At 53.0% G+C, this 19,144-nt stretch overlaps 1 protein-coding gene across 1 annotated transcript in view; it reads right to left on the bottom strand.

Moving 5' to 3' along the window:
* Positions 1 to 14,749, bottom strand: part of GALNT15 (polypeptide N-acetylgalactosaminyltransferase 15) — a 143,706-nt gene extending 128,957 nt beyond the window's left edge. Inside the window, exons 1-2 of the mRNA XM_085630980.1 lie at positions 14,421 to 14,749; positions 9,894 to 10,060 (exon numbers count right to left, since the gene is read on the bottom strand). Of these exons, the coding sequence (XP_085487106.1) occupies positions 9,894 to 10,060; positions 14,421 to 14,749 (496 nt within the window). The remainder of the gene's footprint in view (positions 1 to 9,893; positions 10,061 to 14,420) is intronic.
* Positions 14,750 to 19,144: the final 4,395 nt, after the last annotated feature.

The following is a 19,144-nucleotide window of genomic DNA, read 5'->3' as shown; positions in this document are numbered from 1 at the left end:
GAGGGTTCGTAAGAAAGGGTGATTGAGTGAGTGAATGATTAAAACTGGCTAGGGGATACCAAAGCGAAATTAGTTTAATGTGGGGGTTCCCCTGACAGGTTAAAAACCCCGTAGTTTGTGCGTTTACTGACTAGGCAATAATGTGCCTCAGTAACTCTTCGGTCAACATGTTTCGCACCCTAATATGGTCGTAACGATCCCTGGCGCTTCCTCAGGACCAAGAAGTGAATAAAACCGTGAATGGGTAAAGAACCCGACTAAAGAGAAATAGGCGGTTCCCCTTGTGACAAGCTGGCCTAAGCTCAATTATTGGCCGCTTTTTTTTGCGACCTAGATGGGGAAAGAAGAATAGAAAACGAAACACAAAGGGTGAAATTATTATAAGTCTCTCAGCAGTGAGATGATTGATTGTGCCTCATCCCAGTAGTGTATTCACATGATGAACACAGGAAAATACAAACGAGACATACAACATAAATGTAGAATCATGCTCAGCGTTGAGACAATTGATTGCACTTCACCTCATTGATACACTCGATTATCAGGCAAATGAAAAAGTGCCAGTAGTGCCTTAGTAGAATTTGAGCAGATGGCGCTACTCACACACCAGTATACATACAGGGCTCATGGGTCGAAATTGTGGTATCGCAATACATTCATCACAGTTTAGCGAGACCTTTATATTGTGTTATGTTATGTTATAAGGAACTTATCAAGCGCTCGTTCACCAAATGGCTTCTTGGCGCTGAGGGAGACGTGAAGCAGCAATAGAGGAAAGAGACCTAGTTATCATATGCCTGGGAGAACAGCCATGTCTTCAGCTGTTTTCTGAACGGTGCATAGGAGGTGGCCGTCCTCAGCTCCATCGGGAGCGAGTTCCAAAACTGAGGAGCTAAAACTGCAAATTGAGAACCTCCATGTTTCTTGCGTTTAAAGGTGGGGGTAACTAGCAGATTCAAATGAGAAGATCGTAAATTACGAGCGTGGACATAACGTAAGATCTTAGACAAAATAAAAGCTGGGCTATTACCATGAAGAGCTTTAAAAATCATGCATCCCACCTTGAAAAGGCCACGCATAGCCACAGGGATCCAGTGAAGGCTTTTCATCAGGGGCCGGATTCGGTGCCATTTAGGTTGATGGGAGATCAATCTGGCAGCCTGATTCTGGACTAGCTGGAGGCGTCTAAGTTGGTAAGCCGGGATGCCTACATAGAGAGAGTTGGAATAGTCCAGTCGGGAGATGACCAAGGCCAAGATCACTAAGGTCAGAGCTTCCTGATACAGAAATCTGCTAATCTTCTCAATTCTGCGTAGTTGAAAAAACCCAGCAGAAACCACCGAGCTGATCTGAGCTTTCATTGATAGATCATTGCTTACCACTATACCCAAACTCTTGGCTGAGCTAGCCGGGAGAGGAGGGTTGCCTAAGATAGATGGCCAAAAGTTGGAGTTCCATGGGTTAACAAGTCCACCAGTAAGGATCAGCTCAGTTTTATCGGGGTTGAGCTTCAGTTGATTTTCATTCATCCACTCACTTATGAAAATCATGGTGTCTTGGAAATGAGACACAGAATATGGATGGAGATTAATGTCAAAGACTAATTGAAGGTCATCCGCATAGTTATATGTCACAACTTTCCTTTCCCGAAGAGAGGAAATTAAAGGAAGGAGGTACAGATTAAAGAGAAGTGGGGAGAGGGAGGAGCCCTGGGGTACTCCACAAGGTAGTTCCATCATCTTTGAGGAGAAGTCAGCAAGACGTACTGATTGAAACCGGTTACTAAGAAAAGAGGAGGGCCACTTTAGGGCCAGGCCCTGGATCCCGGCATTGCTGACACGGTCAATCAGGATGTTATGATCAACCGTGTCAAAAGATGCTGACAGATCCAGGAGAACCAGGGCCTGGGTGAGCCCTCGATCTACGCTCCCTCTGAGGTCGTCCATAACTGATGACTGATTCTGTGGAGTGTGAGGGTCAAAAAGCGACCTGGTGGGGGTCCAAAACATGAAACTGTTCAACAAAGGTACTTAATTGGGTTGAGACATATGCCTCTAGAACCTTACCAAGGTAAGGTAATAATGAGATTGGGCGGTAATTGCCAAGAATAGAAGGGTCCGCACCTGGCTTTTTCAGAATGGGAATGTTTTTCGCACTTTTAAAGAGGTCAGGAACTATGCCCGACTCAAGTGATTTATTAAGAAGAGAGAGTGGAGGCTCTGGGCACTTGAAAAAGGACATGAGGAGGACAACAGTCCGTCGGGGAGACAGAGCCGACTCTTTTAAGTAAATCCAGAAAGGTCTCCAAAGGAATAGTGGGAATCAGAGTCAGCTGAGGCGACAAACCACAGATATTGAGAACGTTTACGGGAGTAGCAGAGGTCGGAATACTAGCCTTAATGGCAGTGATTTTCTCCATAAAATATGAATTGAGAGAATCACAAAGAAGTTGTGAAGGGATTGGTTCTGGTACAATTCTGCCAGGTTTGGCAAGCTCATTGACCATTGAGAAGAGATCTTTAGATTTATTAGCTGAATTTAAGACTTTATTAGAGAAATAATCAGTTTTGGTTTGAAGAATAAAGTTTTTGTATTCTTTCAGCAGGTTGGTGTAGATGTTCTTATCAGCTATATGGTAGTGAAGGCTCCATCTGCGTTCTGCTTGTCTCAGTGCCAGCTTCTTAGTCTTAAGATCAGCAGAGAACCATCGCTGTGCCTCATGAGGTCTGATAGTTTTTGTAAGCTTAAGAGGGGCAACGCGATCACATGCGGACTCAAGCCATAACTTGAAGTTTACAGCCTGTGTGTGAGTCGACTCTCAGACAGACGGAGCCGTAGTGGTTAAAAGAGAACAGACATGGTCAATATTGGCACTTCTCCAATTTCTAGACTTGCAGTTTTTAATCAGTTGGGATTTAGTGGGGTGAACGTCATGGAGGGTAAGAGAAATGAAGTGGTGATCCGACCAAGTACACGGGGAAATCAAAGTAGTCGGAATCATCAAATTAGCTGTCCAGACCTGATCTAAAGTGCAGTTCATTCCGGACAGAAGATCTGTCAACTCAATAGAGCTGGCCCTCTCCAGTTCATCTTGAGGCCAATAATTAAAATCACCAATGATGAGAAGTCGAGCGTGAATGATGGCCAAGTGAGACATCATTTCACCCAGAGGCTGGGGGAAGGTAGGCATATAGCAAGGGAGTCTGTAGAAAAGAGCACAGGTGAAAGATGAGTGGGGAGATTCCAGTTTAAAAACCAAACTGTCGACAGAGGGCAAACCCTTGCTCTCTAATATCTTAAAACGATTGATCCTTAAGGATGATGGCTGCAACCCCACCGCCCGCTTTCCCTGGGGGGCGGTTAGCTTGCAGGATGTAATAATAATCTGGCACAGCTGCCAAGATATTGTGCCATAAAGAATACAAAAACTTCCAGCACAAAAGCATGGTATAGGTTGCGGTGAAGTAGAACATGGCATGTCATGCGTTCTTACCTCTTAGTAAGTTGTGGGTCACTCCACAGGCTAGCGCGTGTTCGCCCGCACTGTGGAATCAAAAAATGGGGAGAAAGCAGAACATACGATGTAATGGCAGCTCAGCATGAAACGGGTGTCGTGAAAATCCGGTCGCGGTCACAGATGACCAACACAATAGTACTCACGGTTGTCGTTGGGTACACTGCCTTCCAACACCTACCCCTTACACGCGTGCCTGCATATTGACGGGCTGCTAGCACGGTCTCCCACATATAGCGAGGCTCTTTCTCTCCGGAGTGCTTGACTTCCGGTGGGCGTGTTTCTTGATACCACTGCACATGCACGGACGCCATCTTAAAGTGGTGAATCTAGGACTTCACTTGAGTACATGTTTCTAGAAACTACTGCACATGCGCGGGCGCCATCTTAAAGTGATACACCACTCTCTAACCAGATAAAGAATATCATTCTATGGAATTGGAGGATCCTGAATATAGATTCACTAAACATTGCAAAACCTAGATTTGCATTCAAAAGAACAACCAGCTTAAGAAACCAGTTAGTACACACACGACCCCGTCCATGCAGAAAATCAGGTAATATTAATCTCATTGTGGAGATTCTGCCCTGAGCACAGAGACTCCCCCATGACTGCGGGCCTCCGCCACGAGGGCAGAGACTCCTCCATGACTGTGGGGCCTCTGCCACGAGTGCGGAGACTCACCCATCACTGCGGGGCCTCCGCCACGAGTGCGGAGACTCACCCATCACTGCGGGGCCTCCGCCGCATGTGCGAAGACTCACCCATCACTGCAGGACCTCCACCATGAGGGCAGAGACTCACCCATCACTGAGGGGCCTCCGCCACAAGGGCAGAGACTCCCCCGCGACTGTGGGGCCTCCGCCACAAGAGCAGAGACTCCCCCACAAGTGCGGACCTCTACCACAAGGGCAGAGACTCCACCATGACTACGGGGCCTCTTCCACGAGGGCAGAGACTCTCCCACGAGTGCGGGTCCTCCACCACGAGGGCAGAGACTCCACCACGACTACGGGCCTCCACCACGAGGGCAGAGACTCCCCCATGACTGCGGGGCCTCCGCTACAAGGGCAGAGACTCCCCCACGGGTGCGGGCCTCTACCACAAGGACAGAAACTCCCCCACGACTGCGGGCCTCTGCCACAAGGGCAGAGACTCCCCCATGACTGAGGGGCCTCTGCCCTGAGTGCCGAGACTCCATCATGACTGCGAGGCCTACGCCACGAGGGCAGAGACTCTCCCACGAGTGCGGGGCCTCCACCACGAGAGCAGAGACTCCACCATGACTACGGGGCCTCTGCCACGAGGGCAGAGACTCTCCCACGAATGCGGGGCCTCCACCATGAGGGAAGAGACTCCACCACGACTATGGGGCCTCCACCACTAGGGCAGAGACTCCCCCACGACTCTGGGGCGTAACACAGGCCCCCGCAGCCCCCGCGGTTCGGGGGGGCCCCAAGCTCCAGGGGGCCCCCCTCGGCACTGCACTCTGGCCGGAGAGCTCCTGATTGAGCCCGGAGGGGGGCCCTCTACTTACCTTGCAGGGAGGCCCCCTCAATTTTCGTTACGCCAGTGCCACGACTGCGGGCCTGTCACGAGTGTGGGGGCCCTCTGTGAATCAGGCCTAGCACAGTTCAGAATTACAAAACAAAGCACTTCCTTTTTGCTTTTCCTAACTGCTGAATGAATACAGTTCATTTACAAGCAGCTATATTTAGTTGTGTCACAAAAACACAACATCACTCTATCCCGTACTCCAGCAAGATTGTCACATAATTCACTTTAAAAACTCCTTTGGCATTGCAGTCGGTGAAAGAAAAGTAAACACCAGTCCCACAGGCAGTGATTTGTCATTCGACCTCTGTCTTTAAGGCACCAAATGTGAAAAATAAACACAGAATTTTAGCCATCTTTATTTATTGCTGACTTATGCGACCTCCAAAAATCGGCTGGCCACCCAGCAGTGGGTGGCAAGCCACAGTTTGGGAAGCGCTAATCTAGTCCTTCTGTGAGGTGCATCACACAGTTCTCTGATGGGGGCATCTCTTCTGCCCTGGTGCACTTGAATAGGTGCTCCTCTGATTCTAATCTCCCTGTGCCCCCTGCCACAAGGAGGGTGACCACCTCAAGGACACTGTGTCACTGTGACACTGTGACACTGCTGCTGCCGCCCGTTGATCGGTATCCCGCCTGCTCTTTGCTTTTTACTTCGTTTTGCCTCTGTACTGCCTGCCTCGTATTGCTTCTGCCTATATCTCTGTGCCCCCACTGTTGGTTTTTTTTGTGTGTCCGTTATCTCCCTTGTGCCCCCTTCTCTTGTTGTCCCTTTTGCCTTCTGTGACCCCCACCCGCTCTCCCCCTTAAGTTTCCCGCCACTGCGTCCCCTGCGGCCCCGCCCCCCTCCAAACTCATTCGCCACCCGCTCCCGCCTCCCAGCTGCTCCTCCCTCCCATAGCCCCTCATATGGAGGCCGCGCAGCGGTAGAGAGAGCGACCCTTGACCCGGTCACCAGGCAGGTCGCTCCATTCACCGCCACGCAGCCCCCTGTGTGACTTGAGCACGGCTGCTGCTGCCGCCCGTTGACCGGTATCCCGCCTGCTCTTTGCTTTTTACTTCGTTTTTGCCTCTGTACTGCCTGCCTCGTATTGCTTCTGCCTATATCTCTGTGCCCCCACTGTATTTTTTTTTTTTGTGTGTCTGTTTTCTCTCTTGTGTCCCCTTCTCTTGTTGTCCCTTTTGCCTTCTGTGACCTCTACCCACTCCCCCCCTTAAGTTTCCCGCCGCTACGTCCCCTGCGGCCCGCCCCCTCTAAACCCATGTGCCACCCCGCTCCCGCCTCCCAGCTGCTCTTCCCTCCCACAGCCCCTCATATGGAGGCCGCGCAGCAGACGCACACAGCGGGCACGCCAAAGGCGCGCCAAAGACGCGCCTAAGGCAAGCCCGTCTGCGCCCGTCCGCGCCTGGACCGCGCCCAGCACCAGGATCCCTGGCCCCCGCACACACCACGACGCCCGCCTCCGCTACAACTCCAGCACTCTCCACGCACTCAACGCCGGACGATCTTGCACCTGCTGTCAGGCCTCCACTAAACGCACCCAAGGACCCTTCTCCTGCTGGAACTGCAGCTTCACCAGCATCCGGCCCGCCAACCCACCCAAAAAGGAACCCAACTTCCTCAGATGTATCCTGCTCAACACTCGCTCCGACCACAAACACGCCGTCGAACTCTGGGACCTACTCAACACCAACGCCCCAGACGTCGCCTTCCAGACAGAGACCTAGCTGACCCCCTCCTCGGCACCTGACATCGTCATAGCCATCCCGGAAGGCTACAAGATCACCCGGAAGGACGACACCCTCAGCACCGCCGAACACCTGCACTTCCAGATCCACACTGACCCCAACACCACCCTCAGAGGCACCCTCATCTACAGACCCCCTGGACCCTGACCGCAGTTCAGCGACTCCATCACCGACTTCATCAGCACACATGCCCTCGCCTTCATGGACTACATCCTCCTCGGGGACCTGACATTCCACCTCAAGAACAACAACGACGCCAACTCCTCCACACTGATCGACAACCTCGGACTCAGACAACTCGTCACAACACCCACTCACTCCGCCGGCCACACGCTTGACCTCATCTTCTCAGCGAGCACTCACGTCTTCTTCGACCACACCACCGAACTCCACTGGACCGACCACCGATGCATCCACTTCACCTTCCGGAAACCCACCACCACACCCAGCAGATGCCTAGTCGCAGCTGGGGCAAGATCACCAAGGACCAGCTAACCTCCACCCTCGCCCAGAGCCCCCGCGGACCCGACTGACCCCGACGCCGCAGCCTCAGACAATGGATCACCGACTGCACCAACATCCTCGCCCCGCTCAAGAAGCCCCCCAACACCCACACCAGCAAGAGAGCCAGCTGGTTCACTGAAGACCTCCAGGCCTCCATGCGAACCTGCCGAAAACTAGAAAAAAACTGGACCCGCGAAAGAACACTGGAATGCTACTCAGCCCACAGGATCGCCACCCGCCAACACCACCAACTCATCAGATCCGCGAAAAGGACCGCCTTCAGAGACCGCACAGACAACAACACACACAAAAGCAAAGAGCTCTTCAGTATCGTGAAGGAACTCTCCAACCCCAGCTCCAACACCAACGACATCCCACCATCACACGACCTGTGCGACTCGCTGGCCACCTTCTTCCATCGCAAGATCGCAGATATCCACGACAGCTTTGATGCCATCACCACCCCGGCAACCACCGACACCCCCGCCCCCACGACCACCACCCGCACCAACCGCCTGCTCGCCTGGACCAACATCAATGACGACAACACCATCAAGATCATGAACACCGTTCACACCGGATCCCCGGAAGACCCCTGCCCAAACCACATCTTCAACAAAGCCAGCAGCATCATCGCACCCCACCTCTGGAAAACCATCAACATCTCATTCGAGACAGCGACCTTCCCGGAGAGCTGGAAGCATGCAGAGATCAATGCCTTACTAAAGAAACCCAAGGCAGACCCCAAGGACCTCAAGAACTTCCGGCCCATCTCCCTGCTCCCGTTCCCGGCGAAGATCATCGAAAAGGCCGTCAACAAACAACTGACCAGCTTCCTTGAAGAGAACAACATCCTGGATCCGTTCCCAGTCCGGGTTCCGCAGCAACCACAGAACCGAAACTGCCCTCATCGCTGCCACCAACGACATCAGGATCCTGCTCGACAATGGAGAAACCGCGGCCCTCGCCCTCCTGGACCTGTCAGCCGCATTCGACACAGTCTGCCACCGCACACTAAGAGCACGCCTCCACGACACCGGAATCCAAGAGAAGGCCCTGGACTTGACCACCTCCTTCCTCTGCGGGGGGACCCAGAGCGTCCGCCTCCCCCCTTCCGCTCCGAAGCCACCGAGATCATCTGCGGCGTACCCCAAGGCTCATCCCTCAGCCCAACGCTGTTCAACGTCTACATGGCACCACTCGCCCACGACAGCACGACCTCAACATTATCTCCTACGCCGACGACACCCAGCTGATCCTCTCGCTCACCAAGGACCCCCACACCGCCAAAACCAACCTCCATGAAGGAATGAAGGCCATGGCCGACTGGATGAGGAACAGCGGTCTGAAGCTGAACTCGGACAAGACGGAGGTCCTCATCCTCGGTTCCACCCCCTTGGCCTGGGACGACTCCTGGTGGCCCACATCACTTGGAGCACCCCCTACACCCACCAACCACGCACAAAACCTGGGGGTCATCCTCGACTCCACACTCTCCATGACAAAGCAGGTCAATGCCGTCTCCTCCTCCTGCTTCAACACCCTTCGCATGCTTCGCAGGATCATCAAGTGGATCCCCACCGAAACGAGAAGGACGGTCACCCAGGCCCTCGTCAGCAGCAGACTGGACTACGGCAACGCACTCAACGCAGGAGCCCCGGCCAAACTCCTGAAATGACTCCAATGCATCCAGAACGCCTCCGCATGCCTGATCCTGGACATCCCCCGCCACAGCCACATCACACCCCACCTGAAAGACCTGCACTGGCTCCCCATCAACAAGAGGATAACCTTCAAGCTCCTCACCCACGCACACAAGGCACTCTACGACACCGGACCAGCATACCTCAACAGCCTCTACACCCCCGCCCGCCAGCTCCGCACGCAGACCACGCCCTCTTCACCGTCCCCCGTTTCGGAAGAGTGACGGCCGGCGGCAGATCATTCTCCCACCTCGCTGCCAAGACGTGGAACACCCTCCCCATCCGCCTACGGCAGACCGAAGACCTCCTAACCTTCAGGAGACTCCTCAAGACCTGGCTCTTCGAACAGTAGCAGCATCCCCCCCCCCCCCCCCAGCGTCTTGAGACCCTCACGGTATGAAGTGCGCTTTACAAATGTATGATTGATTGATTGATTGATTGTGTGCAGTCCAGACATTTTAACCTACTAAATCTTATTTTCAGGTGTTTTAGTCTGACTAGGTCAGTGGAAGCGAAAGAAGCTCTCATCATCCGCAGTGCTTTAGGCTATCACATGAAAGTCCAGGACTGAAAACAGTGTCGCTTATGGCCTGGACGCAGGTGACCGCCCTGGCCACACGTCAGCCTGTGCCTCTTGATCTAAGCCACGTGCTTGCGTCAATGCACGTCATTCTGTCCTCTGCGTTATGGGTTGTGCATGACTGTTGATCTGTCGCAGTAATGCTGGATTGTATGCATTGGCGCCTGCATGAGAGATGGACCATGTTACAATGGAGCTCTGTGAGTGTGTTTGTACGCATGCGCGCTCTACATGTACACGTAGCACACGTTTAAGCATGCTTGTTAGTCACAGGGCCTCCATGTGTACCTGGTTGGCTGAGGTCATCGACCAGCACGAGCTCTTGCAGAAGGTGTCGCGGCGCGGTGTCCAGCACGCTGCGGATGGTCCTTCGAAGCACCGGCCAAGCCTCGTCGCCAAAAGAGATGACCACACTGGCGGTGGGCAGGACGGTCCCATACCACTGCTGGAGGCACCTGTCGAGGGCAGAGGTCAGATGTTGGCATGGTGGACATACATCAGTTATATGATAGGCTATAGGAATAGTGCTCGCCACAAACTGAGCCGCCTCTTGGCGCTTACAAACCACTCTTAAAACCCAGCTCCCAGCAGCGAAGAATGGAAGGCAGCGTAAGGAAGGATTGCAAGCCCTGCAGGAAGCCATCTGTCCTCATCTCAAGCCTCGTCGCCAAAAGAGATGACCACACTGGCGGTGGGCAGGGGGGTCCCATACCACTGCTGGAGGCACCTGTCGAGGGCAGAGGTCAGATGTTGGCATGGTCGACATACATCAGTTATATGATAGGCTATAGGAATAGTGCTCGCCACAAACTGAGCCGCCTCTTGGCGCTTACAAACCACTCTTAAAACCCAGCTCCCAGCAGCGAAGAATGGAAGGCAGCGTAAGGAAGGATTGCAAGCCCTGCAGGAAGCCATCTGTCCTCATCTCAAGCCTCGGGTTTTCGGTCTGTATTGAGCTGAGAAGCCTGTGTTTGATCTCAATGTTGATTTATTTCTGTTCCAGTGGGGGTGCGGGCCCCCTGATAACGTGAACGAGGCTCTCAGGGGCCTGCTATACACTCTAACTTTATTTTTAAACTTCACATAAGAAGTGACTAGAGAGGTTAATGTGGGGCAGACTCACAGATCACAGCCACATTGTAAACATATCTATCGTCAAACTATAATGGAAGTTGTGTGAGTCTTTTTTGTTTCTCTGTTTATCCACCACAAAGAGCATCTCTGTGCACCACCTCTCACTCCACCCACTGTCCTCTGTGTCTGCCCATCAGCGCACGCCCCGCTGGGGGCCTGGGCGCCATGGGGCAGCCAGTGGGCAGGGTGGGCAGTCTGTGCTCACCCAAGTCCACCCCAGGGTCTGAGCAGCAGCAGGGCCAGCGCATGTAAAGATGGCACATTCACTATCCGACATGCGACTGTCAATAAAAAGTTATAACAACTTTACAATGAAGAAATATTGTAAAAGACCGGATAAAAAACACATCTTTGACCAGCACAATGTGAGCACCCAGGGTAGGGATCCAATCTGGTAACGGGAGCCTGGAATTTCCCTCGACAGTCCTGGTTCTGCACCCCCTGTCTGGCAAAGGTCAGTACATTGACCCCCTGGGCAGGGTTTCAGGGGGTCAGCTGACCATGGAAGGAGTCCAGCCTTCCTGCTTTCCAGGCCAGGGGTAGTTCGCAGCCCTTATCGGGAAGCAATCGATGCTGCTGTGTGCAATTCCCCTCCGTGTTTGTCATTTTGGTCAGCGTCGACGTACAAGTCATCCGTGCCCCTCGCTCGATACACGGTTGTAATCTTCGAATTTAGGGGCATATTATCAAGACAGGTGATAAAATTATCGCCGCTTTAGCGGCTGAAAACTGCCGCTAAAACGGCAATAATGGGCTTGATAATATGCTCTATGGAATTCCAATTTAAGCTCAGGCGACCTTCACATCTAACCTGGGCTTCTATTGGAATTCTCAAGGGCATATTATCAAGCCCATTATCGCCGTTTTAGCGGCAGTTTTCTGCGGCTAAAGCGGCGATAATTTTATCGCCTTTCTTGATAATATGCCCCTTTGAAATGAGGCGTTGAATGGATTTGAGCTCACCAAGGCAGGTTTTGCCTGTTTTCAGAGCTTTTTCGCTCCGTAAATTTCACCAGGACACCATCACACAATGCGTGATTCCAATCCCTGTACAAACTCCTGTTCGCACAGGAATCCGAATTTCACTGTAACCAGGGCCCCAGTCCGCCCCCCCCCTCCCCCTCCCCCACGCCTGGGACAGCTCGCTGAGCCATCCGCGCGGACACAGACATTTTACAGCCCAGGCTTGGGATAAACAGTCCCCCTTCTGCCAATTAAAGTTTTTTAAAGCCTGTCTACTCTTATACAGTTCATCTTTTTTAAATTACGGTTCGGTCTCATCCAGGTCTGACTGCTCGTATCTCCAGCCCTGACCTTTTTAGCGGCTTCTAGTAGTTAATTAATGTGAGCTGCTCATATATCGGTTTGACTCTACAGCTGTTATCCAAAGCGTTTTACAAAACGTAAATGTAAGATGACCTGAACCTGAAAAAAGACTGAATAATAATGGACCAGCGCAGAACCAGGGAACACCCGCCAGCAGCCCATCACATGCACACGCAGCAGCAGGTGGAATGTTCTGGAAACTTAAATGTAAAATGAAATGAAACCGAAAAAGACTGAATGCTGCACCGGTGCAGAACCAAGGAGCCCAAACCCACTTTAACAGCTGTGCGTGCAGCAGGTGGAATGTTATGAGCTCTCCCTGAAGGTCGAGGGGGGATGTCTATGTGCTAAAATACTGCAGCTTAGATTTGGGGGGCAAAATGTCGTTTCAGTATACACAAGGAAGTATGGATCTACTGTACTTAACTCTTTCGGAATGTATGTTGGCAATTTATATATCTTCAAAGCACATGGCTGTGAAGTTACGAATATTCCATGTATACTTATCTATGCAGTCACCCTCACGATACCTTGGGAGGCGATGATATTTCAACACATCCATATTTTCGCCACAATATTCTGGCATACAAACAAACGTACGATAAATTCAATAGACGTTCTAGTTTCTAGTCCCACGTGACTCCCCTACGGGGGGCGGCAGGGCACAGCTGGCACTGTCCCCTGGGCCGCAAAGGCCTCCTCCTGTAAGGTCTGGGACAGAAAATGATGAATATCCCAGCGAAGCAATGTGGGGGCAACACGCGTGCAAGGCCAAAGCTGAGGGCATGCCAGGAAGAACCCTCAGATCTGTGAGATGAACCAGCATCCACGACCGTCGAAAACAGAGCCCCGCTCCACCCCACCACGGGTGCAAATATATCAGCATATATGGGCCCCATAAACACAAGGTGCTGTAGCAGCTCTCTGACCGGTGCTGGAGGAACCATGAAGGCAGGGATATGGTCCCTTTTATGAAGATTATGCAGAGACCCCCAAACCTGCTCACCATACTCAGGGCAGTCACTGTTCACTATCGCCAACATTCACACCAACCGGTGACCCCTCCACCCCTGAGGACCAGAGGCTCTGGCCAGGTAGGAGTGTTCCTACTGTCACTGACGCAAGTGTTATCATGCACTGCATTTACCATGATGCACCGGAGCCAGCTGAGTGACGGATGTGAGGCAGCGTGCTCCCACCCTCCTCATGTAGGAGTGTTCCTACTGTCACTGAAGCAACTGTTATCATGCACTGCATTTACCATGATGCACCGGGGCCAGCTGAGTGCTGGATGTGAGGCAGCGTGCTCCCACCCTCCTCCTGTAGGAGTGTTCCTACTGTCACTGAACCAAGTGTTATCATGGACTGCATTTACCATGATGCACCGGGGCCAGCTGAGTGCCGGATGTGAGGCAGCGTGCTCCCACCCTCCTCATGTAGGAGTGTTCCTACTGTCACTGAAGCAAGTGTTATCATGCACTACATTTACCATGATGCACCAGGGCCAGCTGAGTGCTGGATGTGAGGCAGCGTGCTCCCACCCTCCTCCTGTAGGAGTGTTCCTACTGTCACTGAAGTAAGTGTTATCATGCACTGCATTTACCATGATGCGCTGGGGCCAGCTGAATGCCGGATTTGAGGCAGCGTGCTCCCACCCTCCTCATGTAGGAGTGTTCCTACTGTCACTGAAGTAAGTGTTTTCATGCACTGCATTTACCATGATGCACTGGGGCAAGCTGGATGTGAGGCGGCGTGCTCCCGCCCTCTTTCTGTAGGAGTGTTCCCATATCTCTGCCACCTGTGGATCTTTGGCCCTTTATCTCTTGATTGGATGGGACCGTGGACCATCTTGATTCTCGCTCCTCCAGGTGCTAAGACTGGAGCTCCGTCTGTGCCACTTGGAGGTGAGCCGTGGGTGCATCTAGACGTCCATTGGGCTCCCTCAATGTGTCAACTACCGAATTGAGCTGTTGAGGGTGCCATGTGAAGCCTCCGCCTCCCCCACTACTGTACTGGCTGCCAGAGCCTCAAAATCTGCAGCGGCAGAGGAGAGACATGAGACCACCGTGGTAGAAGCTGAGAATGAAACCCCCAAAAGGAAGGAGCATGTAAGAAGGAGCCAGATGAAAGGAGGAGACGGATGAAAGGAGGAGATGGATGAAAGGTGGACCAGCACAAGGAAAAGGGAGGATGAGACCACCGTGGAGGAAGCGGAGGACTGGACTGCTGAGGGGAAGGAGGAGGATGAGACTCCCAAAGGACGACCCATCTGACACCACGAGGAGGGAGTTGGCGGGAGGAAGGCCCCCTAGGTGGACCCAGGGCTCTAGTTCAGCTGTCGCTCGTGGTACTTACAGAGGATGTCTCGACTCCGGCACCTCCCCCGGGACTGAGGTTTCAACACTCAGTGCTGACGCCTCCTTCCACGGGGTCAATGGCATGTTTTTCGGTTGGACTGGTGGTGATGTTGGACGCCCTTGTCTCTGGAGTGGCTTCACCACCCTGTAGTGGCCCCTCCTGGTTCTCTTGCCTCGGCCTGGACCCATCCTGGGCCAAGAAATGGCTAACAGACCATCCTCGCTGAGTGGTAGGGCACTGCCAGGCAGCAGTGGGTCTAACCGGTCCCGCTGGGCCTCAAATGTTCTGACCCAGATGGTGAGTGTCCTGGGCACCACCGAGTCCATGGCACCCTCGTCTGGGTGGGTCCTCACATGGTGTTCTTCCTCCGTTGAGAGAAGTGGTTCCGGTATTACCACAGTGTACAGGAGGAACCCCAGCGCCACCAGAGGGGGGGTGAGAAGCAGCCCCCTGATCCTCACCCACGGGCACCCACACCTGCTCCTTAGCAACATGCTGCTTGTGGACCAGTCTTCAGGGGTGCCACAGCCAAGGACATCAAAAGGAGCTCCTGGGCACAAGACACCCCCTGCACCCCTTTGATTGTCTCTTTCTCATGACTGTCTGCAGGTCAGCAGAAAGAGAGGACCACAGACCCAACAACCCGCATATTAGACATTGTTCAAAAAACATTGTGGTACCCAAATTTCCAGATCAAAATCAATATACAGCTGAAGCCACCCATCATCCTGGAGATACAGCAAAGAATTCCTTGAGAAATTATAGTTCATCAAATTGTCCATGTCCAATTGGGCGAAGAGGCAGGCCAGACGCAAAAACCCTCATACATGATATGAAGGGACACAACATCCCACTTATCCAAGATAAGGCGGTCCATCGAACGATCCATCAGCAAGCATGCAAAGAAGTCAACCAGACCTGGGGACCCTCACGCTGGATGTAAAGACGCAATAGTCCTGTCATCCAAGAATATACTGTCCATCAAAAGATCCATGTTCAAGTGTTCAAAGACGCAAACGAGACCTGAGGACCCTCATGCTGGATCTGCAAAGATACGCTGTCCACCTAATGATCCATGTTCTATTTTCCTAAGAAGCCAACCAGACCTGAGGCCTCTCCTTCTGAATCTGAAGACACAATAGCCCCGTCATCCAAGAATATACTGTCCATCAATAAACCTAAGTTCAAGTGTCCGAAGAAGTAAGCCAGACATGAAGCCCCTCATGCTGGATCCGAAGACGCAATTTCCTGTTACGCAAGAATATACTGTCCATCGAAGGTTGCAACCATCTGAAGGGGTCACCCGGCCCAGACAACATGGACAGATCTGTCATCCATTAACATGCGGCCCATTGAGTTGTCCATGTGCAAATAACAGGAAGGGACAACCGGACCAGAGAACCCTCACAGTGGATCTGGAGAAGACACAACGGCGCTGTTTTACAAGAAAACTACCCTTGTTCAACTGGGTGTATGGGCTGGCCAGACCTGACAACCCTCATACTCGATCAGGAGATACAACAGCCCCATCATCCAATGGAATGCGGTCTATCGAATTATGCATGTCTAAGTGACAGCACGGGTCAACCAGACTTGACAGCCATCACACTGGATCCAAAGAAGACACAACAGCGCTGTCAGCCAATAATACACGGTCTGTTGAACTATCCATGTTTAAATAGCAGTACTGAGCAACCAAACTAGATACGGCTCAGACGGGATCCGAAGACCCGACAGCGCTGTCACCCAATCAGACGCTCCCCCTCGAAGTGCCCATGTTCCATCAGGCAGCTCGGCTCAGGTGCGTCCCCCATGCCGTGCACAGCTGAGTCTAAGAAAGATTTCTTGCATTGAATGATGCACAATCAAGCGCCCACTCTGCTCACACGGACCTTCCAAGCACTACCCTGAATTCAATGGAGACTCCAGAGTGTAGCTGTTGCAGAGAAAGTCCTTGGGTTGTATTCTATTCACGACCAGCTGGCTTGATGTCTGTGCCAGCAGCCCTGGGCCCCTGGTCCCCCCTCCTGCACACTGCGGCTCTTTGCGGTAGGGGAGGAAGAGCACGCCCTAGAGATGCCCCCGCCTCAAAGATCTGATCCCACTGGGGGGAGGCCCCTGCTCCAGACAGATAGGGGTGATGCTATCTGTCTCAGACCTCAGGCTCTGTCACTGGACCGGAGCAGCGATGCTGGTACCCGCTGGGATGTGGGAGCCCGCAGTCTCCAGGCAAAGGCGGCCAGGACCATGAGAAACTAGCTAACATACCAGTGCTTCAGACAGGCTGGCAGGGCTGGGGCAGAGCTAGTCACATAGAGGTGACAGTAGGGCCAGTGTCAGTCACACCCCAATCACCTTCGTGAGTGTCTGCGCACTTAAGAAGGATGAAAGGCGGAGTCTGCCAGGCCTTGGTTCCATCCACTGACCTGGAGGCTGAGATGTCGCCCGTATCACCACTCAGCTGCGGCGGTGCCCTACAGGCAGAGCTCAGAGGTGACAGTAGGGCCAGAGTCAGTCACACCCAAGCACCTTCGTGAGTGTCTGCGCACTTAAGAAGGATGAAAGGCGGAGTCTGCCAGGCCTTGGTTCCATCCACTGACCTGGAGGCTGAGATGTCGCCCGTATCACCACTCAGCTGCGGCGGTGTCCTACAGGCAGAGCTCAGAGGTGACAGTAGGGCCAGAGTCAGCCACACCCCAAGCACCTTCGTGAGTGTCTGCGCACTTAAGAAGGATGAAAGGCGGAGTCTGCCAGGCCTGGGTTCCATCCACTGACCTGGAGACTGAGATCTCTTCCGTATCACCACTCAGCTGCGGCGGTGCCCTACAGGCAGAGCTCAGAGGTGACAGTAGGGCCAGAGTCAGTCACACCCCAAGCACCTTCGTGAGTGTCTGCGTACTTAAGAAGGATGAAAGGCGGAGTCTGCCAGGCCTGGGTTCCATCCACTGACCTGGAGGCTGAGATGTCGCCCGTATCACCACTCAGCTGCGGCGCTGCCCTACAGGCAGAGCTCAGAGGTGACAGTAGGGCCAGAGTCAGTCACACCCCAAGCACCTTCGTGAGTGTCTGCGCACTTAAGAAGGATGAAAGGCGGAGTCTGTCAGGCCTGGGTTCCATCCACTGACCTGGAGACTGAGATCTCTTCCGTATCACCACTCAGCTGCGGCGGTGCCCTACAGGCAGAGCTCAGAGGTGATGAGACAGGGGGGACGCTCCTGGTTCAGGAGCAGTGTAAGAGAGGCGGTCTACGGGTATCACAAACATGGTGCTGGGAAGGGGCTGATGGGCAAACACCTGCGAGGGAAGGGAACAGGTCTGAGGCCTGCAGCCCGATCACCTCTCAGTGTCTTAATAGCAATGCTCGGTCGGGGCTCTGGTGTCACGGTCCAGGCTCAAGTGCACAAGTGCCCTGGTGTCACAGCTTCATCTTCATCACAAGTGACCATTTGTTACTGCACCATCTTCTGCACAAGAGCCCTGGTGTCCCAACTTCATCTTCTGCACAAGAGCCCTGGTGTCCAAGTGCCCTGGTGTCCCAGCTTCATCTTCTGCACAAGTGACCATGTGTCACAGCACCCTCTTCTGCACAAGTGCCCTGGTGTCCCAGCTTCATCTTCTGCACAAGTTCCCTAGTGTCATAGCTTAATCTTCTGCACAAGAGCCCTGGTGTCCCAGATTCATCTTCTACACAAGAGCCCTGGTGTCCCAGCTTCATCTTCTGCACAAGTGCCCTGGTGTCCCAGCTTCATCTTCTGCACAAGTGCCCTGGTGTCCCAGCTTCATCTTCTGCACAAGTGCCCTAGTGTCATAGCTTAATCTTCTGCACAAGTGCCCTGGTGTCCCAGCTTCATCTTCTGCACAAGAGCCCTGGTGTCCCAGATTCATCTTCTGCACAAGAGCCCTGGTGTCCCAGCTTCATCTTCTGCACAAGTGCCCTGGTGTCCCAGATTCATCTTCTGCACAAGAGCCCTGGTGTCCCAGCTTCATCTTCTGCACAAGTGACCACGTGTCACAGCACCATCTTCTGCACAAGTGCCCTGGTGTCCCAACTTCATCTTCTGCACAATAGCCCTGGTGTCCAAGTGCCCTGGTGTCCCAGCTTCATCTTCTGCACAAGTGACCATGTGTCACAGCACCATCTTCTGCACAAGTGCCCTGGTGTCGCAGCTTCATCTTCTGCACAAGTGCCCTAGTGTCATAGCTTAATCTTCTGCACAAGTGCCCTGGTGTCCCAGCTTCATCTTCTGCACAAGAGCCCTGGTGTCCCAGATTCATCTTCTGCACAAGAGCCCTGGTGTCCCAGATTCATCTTCTGCACAATAGCCCTGGTGTCCCAGCTTTATCTTCTGCACAAGTGCCCTAGTGTCATAGCTTAATCTTCTGCACAAGCGCCCTGGTCTCCCAGCTTCATCTTCTGCACAAGAGCCCTGGTGTCCCAGATTCATCTTCTGCACAAGAGCCCTGGTGTCCCAGATTCATCTTCTGCACAAGTGCCCTGGTGTCCCAGCTTCATCTTCTGCACAAGTGCCCCAGTGTCATAGCTTAATCTTCTACACAAGTGCCCTGGTGTCCCAGCTTCATCTTCTGCGCAAGAGCCCTGGTGTCCCAGCTTCATCATCTGCACAAGTGCCCTAGTGTCATAGCTTAATCTTCTGCACAAGTGCCCTGGTGTCCCAGATTCATCTTCTGCACAAGAGCCCTGGTGTCCCAAATTCATCTTC

This window comes from Triturus cristatus, chromosome 10, assembly GCF_964204655.1.
Source record: "Triturus cristatus chromosome 10, aTriCri1.1, whole genome shotgun sequence".
NCBI lineage: Eukaryota > Metazoa > Chordata > Amphibia > Caudata > Salamandridae > Triturus > Triturus cristatus.
This window is presented reverse-complemented; position numbering and strand designations above follow the sequence as displayed.